At 28.7% G+C, this 20,346-nt stretch overlaps 2 protein-coding genes and 1 pseudogene across 5 annotated transcripts; all 3 read right to left on the reverse strand.

Annotated features, from left to right (window-relative positions):
- Positions 1-1,175: 1,175 nt before the first annotated feature.
- Positions 1,176-12,957, reverse strand: LOC105424080 (uncharacterized). 4 transcript variants are annotated; one of them, XM_089073861.1, is made up of 5 exons: positions 12,689-12,957; positions 12,416-12,558; positions 10,190-11,764; positions 1,619-1,696; positions 1,176-1,237 (listed from the first exon to the last, which is right to left on the reverse strand). In XM_089073861.1, exons 3-5 carry the CDS (start codon positions 10,269-10,271, stop codon positions 1,224-1,226), a joined length of 174 nt encoding a protein of 57 aa, XP_088929987.1. In that variant the 5' UTR covers positions 10,272-11,764; positions 12,416-12,558; positions 12,689-12,957; the 3' UTR covers positions 1,176-1,223. The 4 variants fall into 4 exon arrangements, 3 of the variants coding, with proteins under 3 accessions (XP_088929987.1, XP_088929986.1, XP_088929985.1); XM_089073860.1 differs by lacking the exon at positions 1,176-1,237 and adding an exon at positions 1,902-2,017 and having other exon boundaries at positions 1,285-1,696; XM_089073859.1 differs by lacking the exon at positions 1,176-1,237 and having other exon boundaries at positions 1,285-1,696.
- On the reverse strand, positions 2,014-5,493 carry LOC148937171 (uncharacterized; annotated as a pseudogene).
- Positions 12,958-15,889: 2,932 nt separating the features above from the next.
- LOC105424078 (uncharacterized) lies at positions 15,890-20,337 on the reverse strand. The gene is made up of 10 exons (XM_089074145.1): positions 20,199-20,337; positions 19,664-19,994; positions 19,395-19,502; positions 19,087-19,233; positions 18,747-18,797; positions 18,552-18,632; positions 17,912-18,040; positions 17,514-17,704; positions 16,900-17,062; positions 15,890-16,129 (listed from the first exon to the last, which is right to left on the reverse strand). The coding sequence occupies exons 1-10, from the start codon at positions 20,223-20,225 to the stop codon at positions 16,020-16,022; spliced, it is 1,338 nt and encodes a 445-aa protein (XP_088930271.1). The 5' UTR covers positions 20,226-20,337; the 3' UTR covers positions 15,890-16,019.
- Between the last annotated feature and the right edge of the window lie 9 nt (positions 20,338-20,346).

Here is a 20,346-nt window from a genome sequence, read left to right on the forward strand (position 1 = left end):
TAATAAATAGCATTACTCAGAAGACAAGATTTTAGATGTCTGATAACCTGTTTTCTATTAAATTTGTACACACATACACATACACACATAAATTTAGGATTGCTTAAATTAAGAACTACATGCAATTATTTTTAACGGATTTGCAATGTAGTAGTATAAGGTATGGATGAATTTTAATCTCTTTTAATAAATCGATAATCAAATTCGAGATCGATTCCTCCTACAAGATATTTTTATTGCGAAAAATCATCTCACTCAAGAATCGAACTTAGATTGCCTGGGCGCCCGGAACACAAGGCGGGCGATCCTGATTCGATTCCTGATTAAAGTGATATTTTTCACAATAAGAATCTATCTTCTAGGGAGTTAATCAATGTCAAATTTGATAATCAATTTATTAAAATTCGTCTATAGCTTGTATTGCTACGTTGCAAGTCGGTTAAAAATAACGACATGTGGTCATATAAGTAATCGCGTTCTGAATTTATATATACATAAAGTGAAAAAAAATGAGGTACCTAAAATCTTGTCTTTCGAGTAATACCATCCTATTATTCGGTTCTTTAATGCTTTCAGATTTATTATATTGATTATAAAAATGAAATTATTTATGTTTATTTGTAATATATATTCTAGTGGGTTGAAAATTAGGAGAGATTAGGAGGAGATTAACTTTTAATTGTACTTATTATAATAATAGGTTTAATATCACATTAACCACGTAGTTGATAAATATAGACATCTATAAAGCTATAATAATAATAATACGTAGTTAAACTTACGAGTTGTGCGCGTGCAATATCTTTAATTTGTAATAAATTTTCCAATTTAAGGAAACTTTGCCAATTTTGCAAAGGAAAAGTTGACAAAATATTTTCTTCGCCTCTTGCTACCTCAAGATTATTTCTCCATCAATTTCTCCATTTTTCTCAGTCCAGATCTGACTCAATGTTGTTACTATTTCCAGAATTGCTCGCATATCAAATTTGATCATTGTCAGATCTCTAATGACTTGTTTCTCAAATTCTGTTAAAAATGTACAAAATATAAAACTTGCGAAGTTATCAATGTTTATTATTTTAACAACAAAATATTATACCTGTCTCTCCACCATATCGTGATTTTTCAATTCTTTTTTCAGTTAATTGCATCTGAGTTTGTTCAGTAAGTTGATTGATCGATTGATTTATTTGCACTATCGTGTCTCCCGTACTGCATTCTCCTTATGAAGTGACATCTGAAATATGTAAAAGAATATAATTTTACAAAAATTGAATAAAATTTAAAAAATGTCACAGGAAACGGAAAATAATTTTCTTTAAATTGGTCAATAGTCTTATTGACATTAAGAGATGATCGTGAATGTATAAAATTATTTGATCTTGATAGCATCGAGACAAGTTTTTGGTTGATATCAAGAATTCGCTTTGATTTCTCTTGTAGAGCTTTCGATAAATCTATCTTTATCTCTGAATCTATGTAATCTATGTTCTTTTGACATAGATTGTGGTATCTTATTTTTTTAAAGAGCTTTTATTTTTATATTTTGTACTGTTATCTTCAGATGTATCGGATGAATCGGAAACATATTTCCTATTAGGTTTATGAATTCTTTTACCTGCAACCTCTGATACACTAGAGAAATCAAATGTAATTTCTGCTTGTCCTAAATGCCACCGAGCTGTTTTATAATCACCTGAAAAAGATTTTGTTCTATATTCGTTTTGTGATAAAAAATATATAAATATACATTCTGCTTTTTATCTTATAAAAGTATTGTAAGTTGAAATAAATTACGAGAAAAGTTGAAATTAAGCAATTAGTTGAACCGTACTAAATAGAACTTCGATTGTAAATACATTATGTGTGCATGCGTGTGCGCGTGTGCACGTGCTACATACCAAACGAATGAGTATTCTGCATTTGTAGAATGACCATTCCTCATCTGGCACAATTCTATTTGCTACGTACTTCGTCGGAAAAGTCTTATTTAGAGACCATGAGCAATAGTGTGTCCCTGATGATTTAAATGTCCAAAAATCAGGAACAACCTTCATAGAGTCCTCTTCAATAAAGAGAACGATATAAAATGTGGAAGACATGCTTGGAGTTATGTGCAAATAGTTATTGTCCATGGATGAATGGAAAGACGACAATATTTTTGTGATGGTCTTCAGATTGATTGAATACATAAAAAATCGGAAGAATTACATCTTTATTTCTAATATTTTCAATTGAAAACGCTTGCAAGCTATATTCGCTAGAAAATTGAATAATATCAAAACATGTCGCTAGTGCTAGTATATGAAAAAATGGTTTTACATTTTTTAACATTTTGCTAATAACTGCTATGGAATTATTGCGATGGCAAGTAGTTTCAATCATTACAACACTTTCGTCTGCCATGATACAGTAGTTATTTGATCGTTTTATTGTGATTTTAAAATTTTTGAACTGAATGTCCTTGTACATGGGCGACGTACATCCATCAATCAAATTTCCATCATAATATTCTCTTCCTAATTTATATGTCTGAATGGCATCTTTGACGGATTCATTATAGTAGTTATTTCTGATTTCATGTAAATAATTATTTAATTGCTCAAGAGGTTTATCACTACCTTTGATCAATTTTTTTATGTGTTGTAAATAGTTTTCGAAAATAAATGCAGAAAATTCATCAAGTGCTCCTCACTGCAATGCATCATCAGCCAAGTGTAATAATCCATGCGTATTATATGTTGCATTATGCACTCCATACAACCGCAGAAACTCAGCAAAATATTGTTTGTTCTAACAAACCTTTCGAATATCTATTTTGCTTGACATCAATATTAGGAGTTGCTAGAAGACGTATAGCCACTGATAGTTTTACAAAATGATTATGTACATCAGATTGTATACTTTATTATCTTGTGCAATATGATTGTCCAATATATAACAGAAATTCGCGATATTCAGTAGCTTTCATGCGATCAAGCTCGTCCAAAGCTCTTGGTTTTCGGACAAAATCATTCGGAACGTACTTTCTAAGTTCGAGCTGTCGTTTGGAAATTTCCAAAACTTGTTGTGCACTCAATTTCAGTTTTAGTTTCCCAGTCAAAATTTTCAACATTTTTTTACTTGGCCTAATATCATTAAGTGCATATGATCATATGGCACTTGTGAAACCATATCAATATTAAGATTTAATAAGGGGCTTATTCCAATATGATGCTCTTCAGATTGCATCGCAAATGATTCTGCTGTTCATAATGAAGCGTTCATTCTGGATATATTACTTTTCCTTTTTTATAGATGCTTTTGGTTTTACACTTGCTACATGCATAATATCCTCCATGACTTTTAATGCAGCAAATATACGCTCTTACAGAAGCATCACATATAAAACAATCAATAATGACTTTTCTGTTAATATTTTTATAAATATAGCCATTCTGTATAAGGTCTTTTGCTTCTTCAATAAAGTACTGTAAAAATATTGCAGCAACTGGAAGTTTTCGATATCTATGAAAGGCACTAATGAGAAATGGTGTGGTCTTGTTTTGAAAATTTCGAAAACTTCCAAGAATTGGTCAGAATTAATTCTCAGAACTTTTGATAAGTGGTAGTCCATCAATGTTGATGGATAAATGAATTTCATCAGGAATGTATTAGGTGTACAAAAAAGTTCTGAGCTTTAGATTTCATACAACCGAAATAACAATTTAAATTTTATATATCTTCCCGCACTTTTGCAGCTTTAAAGCGTTGATATTTGGCCTTCTAAAATGCCACGGTTTGGCATTTGATGCACATAACCTCAAAAATCAGTAGTATTCACGACAATAACAAAAGAGCATTCGATTTTCCATCCACTTTGCGTTTCATCTGAAGAAAAATGCTGCTGAAGCCACTGCAATGATTTGTGCTGCATATGGAGAGAACGCTGTAAGTCATACTACATGTAAAAGATGATATTAAAAATTTCGCCAAGGAGATTTCAGTCTTAAAGATGACCGCGTGCTGGACGCCCTCAAAAGATTGAAACGGACGAATTGCAAGCACTGCTGGATATAAACTCTGCGCAAACTGAAAAGAAGCTTGCAGAACAGCTTGGCGTTACGCAGCAAACCATTTCCGTACGTTTACATACGATGGGAAAGGTTCAGAAGGAAGGCAGATGGGTTCCGCATGAATTGTCCGAAGACAAAAATCGTAGGCATGACACTGCACTCACTTTGCTTTCCGGAAAAAAGATTTTCTGCACAAAATCATTACAGCCGATGAAAAGTGGATTCTTTATGATAACCCTAAACGTAGAAAATCATGGGTTGACTTTGATCAACCTTCGACATCGACGCCAAAGCCCAATATCCATGCCAAGAAGATTTTGCTCTGTATCTGGTGGGATTGGAAAAGTGTGTTGTATTACGAGTTATTACAACCGGGTGAAACAATCACGGCAGACCGCTACCAACAACAATTGATCAATTTGAGCGATGCATTAGAAGAAAAGAAGCCATTTACTGGCCAAGAACGTCGTAAAATGATCTTGCTTCATGACAATGCGACCACATGTTGCGAAAGCGACTCAGGACCATATCTTTGCGTTAGGATGGGAACTTCTCCCGCACGCGGCGTATAGCCCAGACATGGCGCCTTCCGATTACTACCTATTCCGGTCGCTGCAGCATCATTTGGCTGATACACATTTCGAGATTTAAAGAGATACGAAAATGCATTAATGACTTTATCGCTTCGAAGCTGGTGAGCTTCTATCGTCAAGGAATTCGCAAGCTATCCGAAAGATGGCAAAAGATCGTTGATGCAAACGGGGAATATTTCGCTGATTAATATTTTTTTGTTTGTTTTTGAACAAAGATTGAATTTTACAAAAAAAAGCTCAGAACTTTTTTGTACACCTAATAACAGTACTTGTTTCCATAATATGACGTAAGCCTTCACCAATATCAAAATGAGCATATTGACCATGTTCCATTGAGATAGTTATTGCTTTCCTTGGGATTTTTAAGAGCGTTCGGGCGTCTGATGGAAGAGACTGCATAGCATTTTCTTTTCTCAAAACTTGCAATAGACTGGTCACGGCGGATTTACAAATGTTATGGAACATGGCTCCATTTCACGAGATTTTTTTGCAATCGATCAATATTCATACCATTATGTCCATCATCTGATTCTGATGAAGAATTAGTATCATATTTGAGTGATATAAATTCGTCTCTGATTATTGCTTCCTGTAAGATTTCCGGTATAATTTCCTCTTGTATGTTGTGTTGGATAATTTCATCTAATGCGATTTCCGAGATAGCATTCATTTCGTCGTCCATTTACTAGAAGACAGCTATCGCAATTTTCGACCGAATATGCCATTTCGTTGTTTTTATACTTGAAGATTGTTCTGTATCATGTTTCCTGTATCACGTGTTGCGAAATTCTTCGCCGGTACTTATGGTTATATTGTTTTTATTTCGGCATGATTGCAATTAGCAATATATGTAAAACTGTAGATAAAATATATTTCTATTACTTGACATATTTACATGCAAATAGATCATTACATTAAGAATTGAAATTTTCATTCTGCATTTCACTCTATGTCGAAAACAATTAGTTTCATTTTAATTCCTGCTAATTTATTCAACTTTACATGAGTATATTGATGAAAATAAAGAACCAAATCAAATTATAGAATATTGAGCATAATTAAAAGTAGTGACGACAATGGCATGAAAATATTATTTAATATTTTTATGTACGCGTAATGTGATCAAATAATCAATAATTTACGAGATATTTTATATTTCATTATGACATATTTTGATATAAAATTTAAAATATCTCATAAACTATTAGTCTTTAACTAATTATCTATCTTAATATTTTTATTTATAGAATAATGAGATAAATCAATTGGTATAAAAAACATATAATAGCTTATAAATAAATATATGATTGCATATATTGTAAATTGCATACTTCCTTGAAAGCAACGGTATTCTTAGAACATTAAATAATATATGTGATATTTAAAGTTAATTCGTCTATAATATTAATTAATATAATTAAATTAATAATATCAGGAGACACAGTAGTGTCTCGGGTGTCAAGTCAACCGAGAACACTGCCGTGTGACTTTACGCGAATCGTCGAGGTTCGAGCATCTGACATTATCATATCTCAATAACGGAACTGATCAAGTTCTAAATAGGCTTGATCGATAGCTTGAGTCTGACTTGCATAATAAAAGTATTTTTATTTTTCTGCTACGTGCTCTACAAGCAGAGATATTGCTACACAAAGTCTGATTTGGAAATTTTTACTTTAAGAAACGTCATTATCGTCGCCTTTGTACGGCTGCAACGTCTGTCACGAGATGTCATTATTAATCTTATCGACCCAGCGGATTATCAGACTGAAGTCAGGGTTATTGAATCTAGCCAATCAATGTTCGCTGGGTCCTGCAGTGACCCTGATTTATCGACATGATTTATCCGCTGGGTCGATAAAATTGATTGATGTAAACACGGTAGTGTTTTTGGTTAGACCTCTCGGGTATCAATATAATAATAAATACGCGTATATTAAAATTAAAAAGGAAACATTAGCAGTATTAATAAATTGCATACTACTATTATTCTTTTTCTGCACGTCCGAGTGGTGGCCAATGATGTTGACGTTCGCGGCGAGTTTGTAATAATTTTGGAGTGTAACTCATGTTTGTGTCTATACTTTGCAGGTAAGTTCTATTTTCCATTTTATCAGAGAACAAAGATATTATTCTTTTATTCAATCTTATCTACATACTCTTATTATGTCACTCTAGAAAAATCAGTTCCAAAGCGAATAAAAATGAAAATTTGTCAATTAAAAAAATAACATATCTAGAGAACTATACATATATTATAATTTTGAATCATATTTCTAATCAACTATTTATTATTAAACAATTACATACATATATATATAAAATTACAAAATTTACAAAGAATTTAAAGATTGATATTTGATAATTTCCAACTTATCGATCCAACTTATTGATCTTAAACTATTTAATAATATATATGTGTGTATATATACACATTGTTTGATCGGATTGCATAGATGATTATTTAAGTTTATTATTTCTTCCAATATATATATATATATATATATATATATATATATACACTATAAAATTATCTTTTTTTTAAAAAAAAGTAAAAAAAGGGTGTCAAGTGGATAGTATAGTGGAATACTTCAAAATGTCTGATATCACTATAAAATTACCTTTTTTTTAAAAAAAGATAAAAAAAGGGTGTCAAGTATAGTGGATATTGCCAACTCAAATGATTGTGTAAAATTTATATAAAAAATTTGATATCAATAATTGGCGCCAAGTTATAGTCTTACAAACATGAAGCTACAAGTCCATTTTAGTTAAATAATAAATTTTGCCTTTATTTGTAACATTCAAATAATCTCATTAGTTTTGCATTTTTGTTTGATCTAAGCAGCGCCAAGTATTTTTACATAAAAATTTTTTTTATTTAAATAAAATTTTATCATTTATTTTATACTGTTACTTTATAATTCTTTGTAATAAAAACATAAATTGAGTAATTGAGTAATTTTGTGATATAAAAATATTTTAAAGCTAAATAATTACTACCACTTGGATTAGAAAAAGAAGTTTTTAATGGATAGAAAGATATACATATAATTTGGTTTTTATTATTTTTAAATTAAAGAAACTACTACTTGAGTTTTATTTTTTTAAAACAGGTTTATCAAATCTTTTATACGATTGAAATATATAATTTGACTAAAATGGACTTGTAGCTTCATGTTTGTAAGACTATAATTTGGCGCCAATTATTGATATCAAATCTTTTATATAAATTTTACACAATCATTTGAGTTGGCAATATCCACTATACTTGACACCCTTTTTTTATCTTTTTTTAAAAAAAAGGTAATTTTATAGTGATTTCTATTACTAGAAAATAAAACATTTCCAAGACATCCTTCTGATGTCCTATAAACGTCAATTATAAGACGATAAACATAGATATTTCAGAATTATTATTTAGACGTAGGACAAATATATGTAACAAACTCATTCAATTTTATTTAAGAAAACTATAAAAAAATTATAAATGAACTGGGTTGAAAAATTGGATATATTGACGACATACTTGGACATCCCTAAAACGTCTGTATAAATAATTTTATTATAAGACATCCAAACGTTCTTGGGACGTATTTTAGACATCCAGTGTACCGTGATATATGGGACGTTTCAGGACATATTTCGGACGTCCAAAGGACGTGTTGCGTCCATGTGTTACATGGGTAGGACTTTATAAAAAATTTATTATTATTATTACTCTTTATTATAATATATTCATAATTTTTAAAAATGTTTCCATAGAAAGAAACATTTCATTATGGGAATAATACTCGTCTCCTTTTAACAATATACAAAGAGAAAGAAAATAACTTAAAAAAAGACAATTGAAACAAGGACAATTTTGGGAAACTATTGCCAAAGAAATAAATAGAATTAATCCTAAGATACGGAAGACTGTAATTCAGTGCAGCAATAAGATTGCTTATTTAAAACATACTTATAAAAATATCAAAGATCATAATAACAAATTTGGCAACAACAGAAAAAATTGATCATTTTATGAGGTATTTTAAAAGAACTGTATGATTTTATTAAAAGAGAGAAAATTATAGAAAGATTGAAAGTTATAAAAAATATTAAAAATTTTTTTCTAATAGGATATGGATAATATTTTTGGCAATCGAACATGGGTCACTCCAAAATTTGGCTTCAAAAGCTGATCGAAGTCAGTTTTCAGCATTTTAGTTCAACGTCATCATTAACATCGTCAGCAAATCGTAAAGTGTCCAAAAGGAAAAGAGAAGCTCTCTTAGATGAATTAATAAGTGAAATTAAAGCTCGTTTAAGGAAAAAAATGCGAGAAGAAAAAAACTTGAAATGTTTGAAAAATTTAGAGAGGAAAGAGTTCAGATGCATAAGGAAAAATTAGCATGTAACAAAAATTATTGAACGTAATGATAAAGTTATACTCAACAAAAAAGTAATACAACTTTTTTTTAAGTTATTTTAAATATTATTCAATTTTTTAATTATATTTATAAATTTGCATTGTTTCTTTTTATATTATAGTTTCAAACGAAATGTTTTTGTTATTTTGAAATTGATTAATATTTTTTTTATTTGTAAATTTTTGTTTAAATTTTATTAAGAGTACACTAAGTTTTGAAGAACTGATTATTTTATTTATAATAATGAAATTCTGTTTTTATTTTATATTTTATATAATAAAGTAATATTCGAATGTGATATAAAAGGCTAACTCGAATGATACACCTAGACTAGAGTTTGTATCAGGCGAGCTCCGAATTTGTACATTCATAGAGTATAATGCCTTTCTTTTTCTATAAAATAATGATAAAACATTTTAGCATATTATATATTAAATTGTTTGGCAGATTAAAAATTTTGTGAGTACACACATAAATTTATATAGAAATAAAAATTCATCTTTATATTATACAGTTCTTCACTTTCTTTACAAAAATGCATTCTCCAAAAATTAAAAATTTATGAATAATTTTATACAAATTGCTATGGATACAATTTTTATCGGATAAATTCTATATGTTTATATAGAATTTATAAAATAACATTGCAAATATGTGCGTAACATTTGATAATAAATATGTTAAAAAATGGACTTATAATAAAAATAATGCTTCTGAAAATATGTGATAAATGGTAAAAAAAAAAAAAATAAAGATTCTGAAAGACTCTCAAAGATTCTCAAAGACTTAATTATTAATAACAATTTTTTGCAAAGGCACACAATTGCAACTATGCCAAGTATGTTTTATAAGCAGCGGTTATTTGTTTAAGGAAAATAAACGTCAGGACTGTATGTGGCCTTAGACATGCATGTACAATATGGGAAGAAGTCTTTCCATAATGCAAATAAACCTTCATTTCTTATAACTTTAGTCAGGACATCGATTGCACCTGTAAACTCTGGTTTGTCATTTATTGTTTTCATATTTTAGATTCTTGTTTTAGCGATATCTACAGCATAGAAGCAGCAATGGTGACTAAACCAGAAATCATAGAACTTTGCAAAGTGTAATACAATATTTTCCTTACAATATTCTGTGTCCAGCAATGCTTGTTTTGCCTGAGAGTATGATGCCAATTGTGCTGCGTTTACAACCATAGCTCGTCCCATAGTAGGAATGGCACCACGTCACAATGTAAAGAAAGTACAATCTTATTACTTAAAATATCTTTTTTTATTAAAAATTATTAAAATTAAAAAATAAATACAAAACATTGTATTTTATGTTTGGAGTAAACGATCACAAAAAATTCTTCATTAATAAATTGTCATAATTAAACAAATGCAAAATGCATTATTAAATTTATATAACCGTTTTACATTACGTTGTAAAAATTTATAAATGTTGAAATTGAGAACTTATAAGAACTTATGAGAGTAATTAGAATGTCTTTAAAAAATTATACAATAATTTATAACACTTATAATACTTCAAATACTTATAACTTATAAAACATTGTTATAAAAACTCAAATTTAAACTAAAATCGCATTTGTAAATTGTTCATTATCATATTATGTTTTGCTTTAACAGCATCAATATTTGCATTTTGCATGCATTCAAATGTATTATGACATTGATTTTCAATATTATTTTCAATATTATCTATTATATCATTATTTAAAATACAAATATTGTGACGGAGCAACTATATATTCAGGAATTTTTTTAAATCTACAAATGACAATCTATCAAACATTCTTCTCCATCTTGTTTTTAATATTCCAAATGCTCTTTCAATTATTATGCGAACTGCTGCCAGACAACAATTAATTTCTTTCCAAGTAAGATAGCCATTATTTTTAAAGAGCACTATTAAATTTAAATAGGATAGGATATGCAACATCTCCTACAATGTAACTTTCATCAGGAAAGTAGACATCTGGTTGCTCCATATAGTCATTTATTTGTGAATTACATAACATTCCTGCATGACCTACTTACACTTGTAAATAATAGTTTTTGAGTGCAAACTGCCTGAAATACAAGTTGAAATTTCAAAAAAACATTTAAATATTTTACATTAAATATTTTAAATATAAATATTTTACATTATATCTATAAATCCATTAGATATAAATCCATTAGATAGATCGCTCACACAAATGTTATGGATATATGTTAGATAATTTGAATATTTGAATATTTAAGAAAATGATTTTTTGGAGAAATTTGAACATTTTATACATCAGTAGCTATTGGTTTTAAAATTTATATTTATTAAGGCTTTTAAACTTTAAATGATTAAAAAAATCGCCCGCTAAAGTTATAACATACTTAAAATATGCCTTGTATAATATGTAAATTTAACATATATATAGTATAAAACTTTGTGTTTATTTAAAGATGGATAGCGAGGTATCCTTTACGGCAAATATAATCATCATCATTTTCAGTAGTTTATTTATTTCGATGAGTGTTCCATCGATAGCTCCAATAATCCATTTATTTTATAAAAATCATTCATTACTTTGGTAGCTTTTTGTCCAATAGCTTTTTATCATTGAATAAATTGATGTGCAATTTGAAAAAGAGCAAATATGATTCTCCTTAATGCTCGAAAGCAAGTTGTTTTATCAACTCCAAACATATCACTCACTGATCTGCATACAAAAATTAAGCTTTAGTAGTCAAAGAATAAAATGTCTAAGAGTGGAAGATTCAGGTTCGATTTCTGGTTGAAATAATATTTTTCACAATCAGAATTTCTTATGAGGGGGATAAAAGAAGAGGTTCATATAATCGGTATTAAATTTAATTCAATTTAAAGCCGCTACATTGCAAAGCGTTGAAGATATTATATAAGCAATGAATTTAATTCGTACACATATACATATGTATAATTACATATACATATGTATAATTAAATGCTTAAAATCTTGCCTTCTGAGCTATACTATGTTTCTTTTTCAATTGTTTATTAACATATTTTTGGCTTGTATTGATATATTTTTTATTCAAAAATTAGTCTATATCTATTGAAATGATTAATAGAGATAAAAATTGAAGGAAATATGTATGAAAATAATGAGAGTCAAGCATAGTTTTAGGAAAATTTACCTGTATTCAATAAGAAATACATTATAAACATTTCGGCTTAAATTCAAGTCATTAATAAGAATACATAAAGTAGAAAATTTTATTTTATCTTGAACTCTAAGTACACTATACATATTTTCTTCAATTTTTTTTAATAGACGGCATTTTTAGATTATTGTATTCAATAGAGATAACAAATTAATATAAAATTATACCGAAAACTTTCAGGTGTAGCTATAAATTATAATGACATTAATAGTTGATTTTTTGCTGGAATTAATTTGTTTCCAAATTCGCTTCTTTTCTTCCAGTATTGGACCAATTAATAATAAAATTCTTTCAAACGATTGGATATAATCTATTAACACAATGTTATTAATTATATTCTTTTATATACAATATTCTTATATATACAAATATACGGTTACAAATATATTGATTAATATAATATTCATATTTATTGCAAATTATTTTTTCAGGTTACATACCGAAAGTGCTTTTTAAAGTCATCGGCATTTAAATAATTAACAACATTTTTCACGTAGTTCTGAACTTTAGAAACTTTATTTAAATCAGATTTATTATCTTGGATAATTGTATTTATATTTAATATCAAATCGCTCAAGTCGGAAGAAAGAAATTTTACAAATTCATTGTCATTGGCTGCGTTCCGATATTCACTGCCAGTACTGAAAATCTATAATATACGTGACCTGAACTATATATTTTCAGTACTTATAGGCAGTGAATATCGGAACGCAGTCATTATCACTATCACTATCTTCGAATAAGTCGATTAATTAATCAATTTCAGAATTTTTTAATTTAATACAGATTGTGTTGCTTAAAACATATTATGTAAATTATTATTTTGAAAATTTTTTGAAATAAAAGCAATTGTCATTAGATATAGGTTATGAGTAAGCTTTCATGTACAATGCTTTGCGGAACGACCATTTGGGCGCAAAATAATGCGTATGATGCTGCTGGAACGCAGCCATTGTGACTGAACACAGTCCATTGTCCAGTAAACACGTGTTTCTTTCGAATAGTCTTGTTGAGATCTCTGAGTTGAGTTGATGTGTTTTGTTTCTATATAAATTTTTTTAAACGGCTGTAACGTTTCGCGTTTTGTTTTCCTATCATTTCGAACTTTGTTATATTATTTGCCGAGTTTGCTTTACACATTATTTTTGCTAATTATTCGTGATCTGCATCGATTCATGAGGAATCAAAACCATTATAAGGAACAGTAGTCACTTCAAATAACTTTTGCATAGTGAACAAATGATTTACTAGTGATTTTATATATTGAATAATTAGTTATTGATTGATTTATTAATAAATTCCTTGTTTAATTGATCAAGTGAGTGAACATACTACATGAATGTGTTGAAACATAATACAATGTATAAAAAAAAGTGGAAGAATTTTTAAGTAGTTATTCGATATAGACCTGTGTCATCGTTAGAATCGACTGATCGTTATGCAAAGTCATACGTGAGTATAAACATTCACATTTGTTGCTCCTTCCGTTTCTCTCTTTCTTTCTCTCTCTCCCTTTTTCCCTCTCCTTCTTCTCTTTCTCTCTCTTTCTCATTACTGATCACTTGATAATTATTTAGAATATGGTCCTCCGATAATTTGATAAAATTAAGCTCAATCGATGCGATTTCATTCAAAATAAAGAAAATTGGCAGAAAAACGCGGCGGTCTGCCTCACAAACCGCGATATTAAGCGTTAAAGTTGACCACTTTTTTTATTAGAAAATCTGTCATACCGACATAATATAGCGAAGTATGCGCAGTGATCACGTTTACATGCTTAATGATTACATACGTATGCTGTACAGTCAAATGCACACGAAATTTAAACTTAATAATAAAACAAAGGAACCGCAACAGTTTATTGCGAGATATAAAATTATACAAAAATAAAGATAATGATTATTTATTCCTAACGATGGCTTCGAAGAAAAAAACATCGCACTTAAATTAAAAAATGTACTAGTCCTTCTTAACAATATGTGATATGTATATATTTGTATATAATATATTGTCTGTATTTAATAATAGACTTTTATTATGAATGTTAAAAAATATTTGCTGAATAGACGTACGCAGGGAAAACTTTTTATTATTAACTTTTTATTAAGAATTTTTCTTCCCTCCCTTCTTCCTCCGCGCGGAGAGAGGGAGGGAAAGAGGAAAGAAAATTCTTGCTCGGAGTTTGGATCAAACGAATAATAGACAAGGGCAGTCATCTAACCCTCGCGCTATATTCTCGCCAAGTTAGGCCTAAGATCTGTTCTACAATGCGTCATATATTGATGTCGTGGGTCGTGGGCCGTAAGAATGGACCAATCACAATTAAGTATTCTCCCCACATTCTGTGACTGATTAATTCTTGTAGCTTGCGGCTTGCAACACTGACACCGACACACAACGCATTGTAGAAAGGCCTAAAGGTCATATCAGATTAGCGATTGCGCAGTTACGATTGCTGGTTGACGATTCTATTTTAGCCAATCACAATGTAGCAGGTCCTGGTTACTCAATGTGATTAGTAATAGTAGAATTGTTAACCGGACAACCGCTAGTCTGATATGGCCTTAAGGCTTGTTCTACAATACGTCAGTGTTACAAGCCGCAAGTCATAAGAATTGACCAATCACAGACGAATGTGGGAAGAATACTTGATTGTAATTGGCCCATTCTTACAGTCTACGGCCCATGACACTGACAGATGCATTGTAGAATAGGCCGACGGTTGTAACAGAGTCGCAGACATAATCGTAGTCATAATTCCAACGCACAAGGAATTGCGTTGGAATTATGACTACGACTACGATTCTATTACAATCATCTTTTTATTTCGGCTCTAAATTTGCTCGTTTGATGATTCTAATGTCGAGCCACTAGCGTTTATCATTCTAAAAATTTACTACGTTTACACGATGACGTTAATTCGGCTTAGTAACAACTGTAGTTAATAAAATCTCACATTAGATTGGTACATTCTTTTAAATCTAAAATTGTGATCCAATTAAATACAAGAAATCACTAACTACGGTTGTTACTAAATCAGTTTAACGTCATTGTGTAAACGCGATAATAGATATAAATTTATATACAGGCACATGCGCCCCCCCCTCCTCACACACACACACACACACACACACACACACACACATTTTATTATATTAAAAATAGAAATATATCTAATCAGAAAATAATAAAAGAAATATAAAAAAGATTTCATTATATTTTTTATTGCATATTTTATATTTTATTCTTTATTTGTAAAATTCAAATTTCATTTTTTTTAATTTTTATTATTTATTACACATACGCATGTCGTGCGTGCCTGTATATGGATGGTATCCCAAACAGCACAAAGCCGACTATTAGTCGACTATAAGTCAGCAGAAAAAGTCTAAAGTCGACTTTAAAATTAGATTGAATGTCAACTTATAGTCGACTAATAGTCGACAAATGTCCCGACTATAGTCGGCTATAAGTCAGCCATATCAGTCAACTTAAAGTCGACTTTATGACAACTATAAGTCGACATATTTTGCTTGGTTATGGCGACGAGGTTGACTTTTGGCCGACAATAAGTCGACTTTCAGATTATTTAATACAGGTTATGGTGATTACGTCGACTTTTAGTCGACAATAAATAGACATTCTTTACAAAGCTTTATTTATATTTATTTTCGTCTATTTAATATATATTTATTAACTATTAACATTAGAAATATAAACTTTTAAATAAAATTTATAATATAAAAAACACATTTTTATATATAAAAAAACCTATTTCTGTAATATTCGCAATCTGTCACCGTCAGATCGTCGCAACCACTCTTGCATACATCCCTCTACTTCAGTTACCGTGGTATTTGAATCTTTCTTTAAAACAATGGCTACAAACGAAGTAATAAAATAATCGATATAAATATAACTGCATTTCGACGTATCCTAAACTATATTTAAATATTTAAATATAGTTCAGGACACGTATATTATAGATTTTCAATACTGGCAGTGAATATCAGAATTTAGCTTATATACAAATATTTTTATTATTATATAAGTGTACAATGTGATTCGGAATAATCACATAATCAGATATGTTTTGATTTAAATTTGAGACAAATTTCGATATGAAAATTTTGTACGATTATTTTTTTAATTATTATTTTAACGTTAATTAATTATGGCACGAGTCCAGCAAATAGATACAAGCGACGCAATTTAATCAGATCGAATACGGGATTACAAGGAACGGTTGTTCTTTTTTTCTTGTGGAGGAAATTTTTAAGAAGCATAAATCTCTTCAAGCACATCTCGGCCGAGGAAGTATCATAATTTATGAGAGGAATTTGGAAAAGTTTATGTAAACATAATTATTTAAAAAAAAAACTACGTTTCTTCAGATTATGTTTTTGACAGAAACAGAACAAAGACATAGACAATGACAATGACAGATAGAAACAAAATGAGTGAGCGAATAAACGAGTAATCCAGTGAGCAAATGAATGATTGAGCGAATAAGCGAGTGACAAAATGAACGAGTGTAAAAATGAGCGAATGAGCAAGTAAGAATATCTCTGTCTATCTTCTAGACATGTCGTAATTTATTAACGTGATCCATTAATAATTAAAAAAGTAATCGTCAACAAAATTGATATACCAATTATTGTATCGGCTAATTTTGATTTTCTGAATGCTGATTTATTCTTCTTTTGTCCCGTCCATGAGTATGCCTGTGCAAGTTCATATAAAAAAATTTGAAACATTATATTCCTTACAAGTTTTGGTACAGTTTCTTCACCCAATTGTGACATTTTTACCATCTGTAACAAATGTATATTTAAATGTTTTAAATGTGTATGTGCGCATTTATTATTCATTATTATTTATTGCATAATTTGCTTAATTTATATATTTTTTTAAATAATCTTGATACTTTTAATTATTTTTAATAAATTTTCACTATATGATTATTATATTAATAAAAACATAAATTTAATTACATTTTTATGATAATTACATTCATTTATTTAAGAATGGATATGTTCTTAATTGAAATTTTTGCTAAAACTGACGTATGACGTATATATACATACTTAAATCAATAATTAATAGTAATTATTATATAATTAATAAAATATAATATTACTTTTATACATTTAGATGACTGAATATAATTTACTTAATTTTTATTAATGTAATTAATTAAAGCCATCAAGCCATAAAGTCACTGTTGCTGTAAGCCTTTTAATTTATAAAGAATAAAATACTTACAAATAGTCGTCGAACATTCGCATCTTCTAATCTATTATTGAAATTATCTATTTGCTGTACTGTACTGAGAGGGAAATTCGGTAAAAGAGAGAAGTCGACTTCTTGTATTTCATTTCGTTCATTTCCATTTTCTAGGAAATGAATAATTTTGTTCAGCTTACGCTCAATTGTCGCAAATTTTGTATAATATCCTCAACGACATTTTTCTGAATAAAAACAAGAAGCAAACAATTAAAAATAAGATAAAACTGAAAATGTACAATAGAAATTAATTATTGAAATTAATTTAATTATTGATTTTATTTAATTATTGAGTTTGTGATAATTATTAGATCTATTAGTAATCAATAAGTAAAACCAAACTTACCACAACAGTGTGCTCCAACTCTATTGATTCCTTGTCCATATTATTTTCCTTATTTTCATTATTTTGTATAATATCAAACAATGGTTGATATACAAAATGATTCGATTTACTTGTAGAAGGAATGTTATATCTGATAATATTCTTGGCCGAGCTGAATCTCCTAAAAAATTGCAAGAAACATAGAGTGGGATCCGATAGCTCACATTGCTGATTGGTTAATTTAATATATTAAATTAACCAATCATATAATATATATATATATATATATATATATATATATATATATATATGTATATATATATACAGGGTGTCCCACGATAAAGCTATGAGCTGCATTGTAGATGTAGAAGAGATCAAGGGGAAATATATTATTTTAATATATTTTGATATATATATATATATATATATATATATATATATATATATACGTGTGTGTGTGTGTGTGTGTGTGTGTGTGTGTGTCAAAATATATTATTTTAATAAATTAATGAGTAAGAGATTAATGAGTAATAGAAAAAAAGTAATAGAAAGAAAAAGTAATAGAAAAAAACATCGCCCAATATAAATAAATGTGTGCTATATGCGCATTATATGTTTAGAAGACTCTCCCTAAATATATTTATATTAACATTAGTCAATAGGTATATGGCATTACAGAAGTGGAAAATTACTTTCAAACATACCATGTAACGTCACTAAAGCTGTTTTATCTTTTTTTGGTTCAACTATGTCGTCAACTGCTTTCGGCATTTCTGAAAAACAGTATAAATAGAAATAAGGTTAGGTTTTGTTATTTATAAATATTTATATTTATTACTAAATTTATGTATTAATAGTAATATATATATAGTAATGATTTCAAATACCTCTTACAGTTCCTTGTTTTTCTTGTTTATCACCACTGGTTGTTGTGTTTTCTGAAAAGCAAAATAAAAAATATGTCTTTATTTAATTTTCTAAATAGATTTTTACATTTTTATTTCATAAAACGAAAAAGATATCTCTACATTTGCTTTTATATACAGTTATCATATTTTTTAATATTATCTTGCACAAAGTTATATTTTATCCTATAAGATATAATTCAAACTTTAAAGAAATTGAATAATATATCTTATTCAATTTCAAATGTTATTTTTTGTAAAAGTCGAATAAGATAACATTTTTTTCAACAATCAAATATATAAATATTAATTAATGTAATACCTGTATTATTGTATTTCAATCCATCACTTTTTACGATATCTGTTACAGGTTTATATTCCAAAATTCTATCTGTAACATTTAACCAATCTTCAAAACCATTGTCCATATTTGCAGTAACCTCGTTATTTGATTTTGTAGATGTACATGCTAAACACATAAATAAATAAATAAATAAATAAATAAACATACACACACACACACACACACACACACACACACACACACACACGCGCGCGCGCGCGCATGAAATTGTATAATTTACAAAGAGTTGATATTATTTATATTTTATGCATACATTAATAACAAACATGGTTTAGTTGACAATTTTTTATTCGATAGGCTCAGTGAATCTGATATATATTCACTTTCTGGTATATAATGTGATGACATGAAAAATCTCTTCTTTTTTGGTTCAGCTACAAATTTTCAAAATTATTATAACAGGTTTATATTTTGACTGTAATATATAAAATTTATTATAGACTAGACATGCACACTAACGCGCTCACTATTCAGTTTTTTATCACTATATTTATTTTTTACAAAAACCAAACATATAATATAAATTATTATATACCATCGCTGCTGGATGTGTCGCCATAAAGTTTTCGCGATTTTATAAGTCTTTTTTTTGTTTCCTTTGTTTGTTCCTGTATAACAATATTATCATCTGACGCAGACATTTCGCTTATTGCTTTCTCAACAGCCCGTGCATTTGAATAATTTTCATAAGGACCAAAGCTCTTATTAAATTTAAATTCATCCCAATCATTACATGGCAACTGTTTCATACAAGCTTGAGAAAGCTGTTTAGTTTTTTTAGGCATTTTAAATGTAGACTGCCCAAAGTCTATCCATGTTTCTGGCACTGTTATGCAATACATATCATATAACAATACGTAAAACACCTGTAAAAATTTAAAAACATATATTAATATAAGTAATTATAAAATGACCAACAATGAAGAGCTTACAAAATATTGTATATATTATATGAAGATATGTTAAAAGACAGTACTAAATTTGTAGCATTGTTAATTTTATTAAGAAAATGTTACACTTAATATTTTTATTTATAAAGTACATAAAACAGAAAAATAAGTAATACATACGAAATTGAAATCTCTATTGCTAAGCATATTATTCCACAATTGTTATTGTTGATAGGATTATTTTAATTGGATGAAGAATGTAATAATGGCATGCAACACCAAGAAGTTGGATATTCAAACGGAAGTTGAACAGTTTTATTAACAATTT

Source organism: Pogonomyrmex barbatus, unplaced genomic scaffold (genome assembly GCF_055798465.1).
Source record: "Pogonomyrmex barbatus isolate J1 unplaced genomic scaffold, ASM5579846v1 scaffold16, whole genome shotgun sequence".
Classification (NCBI taxonomy): Eukaryota; Metazoa; Arthropoda; class Insecta; order Hymenoptera; family Formicidae; genus Pogonomyrmex; species Pogonomyrmex barbatus.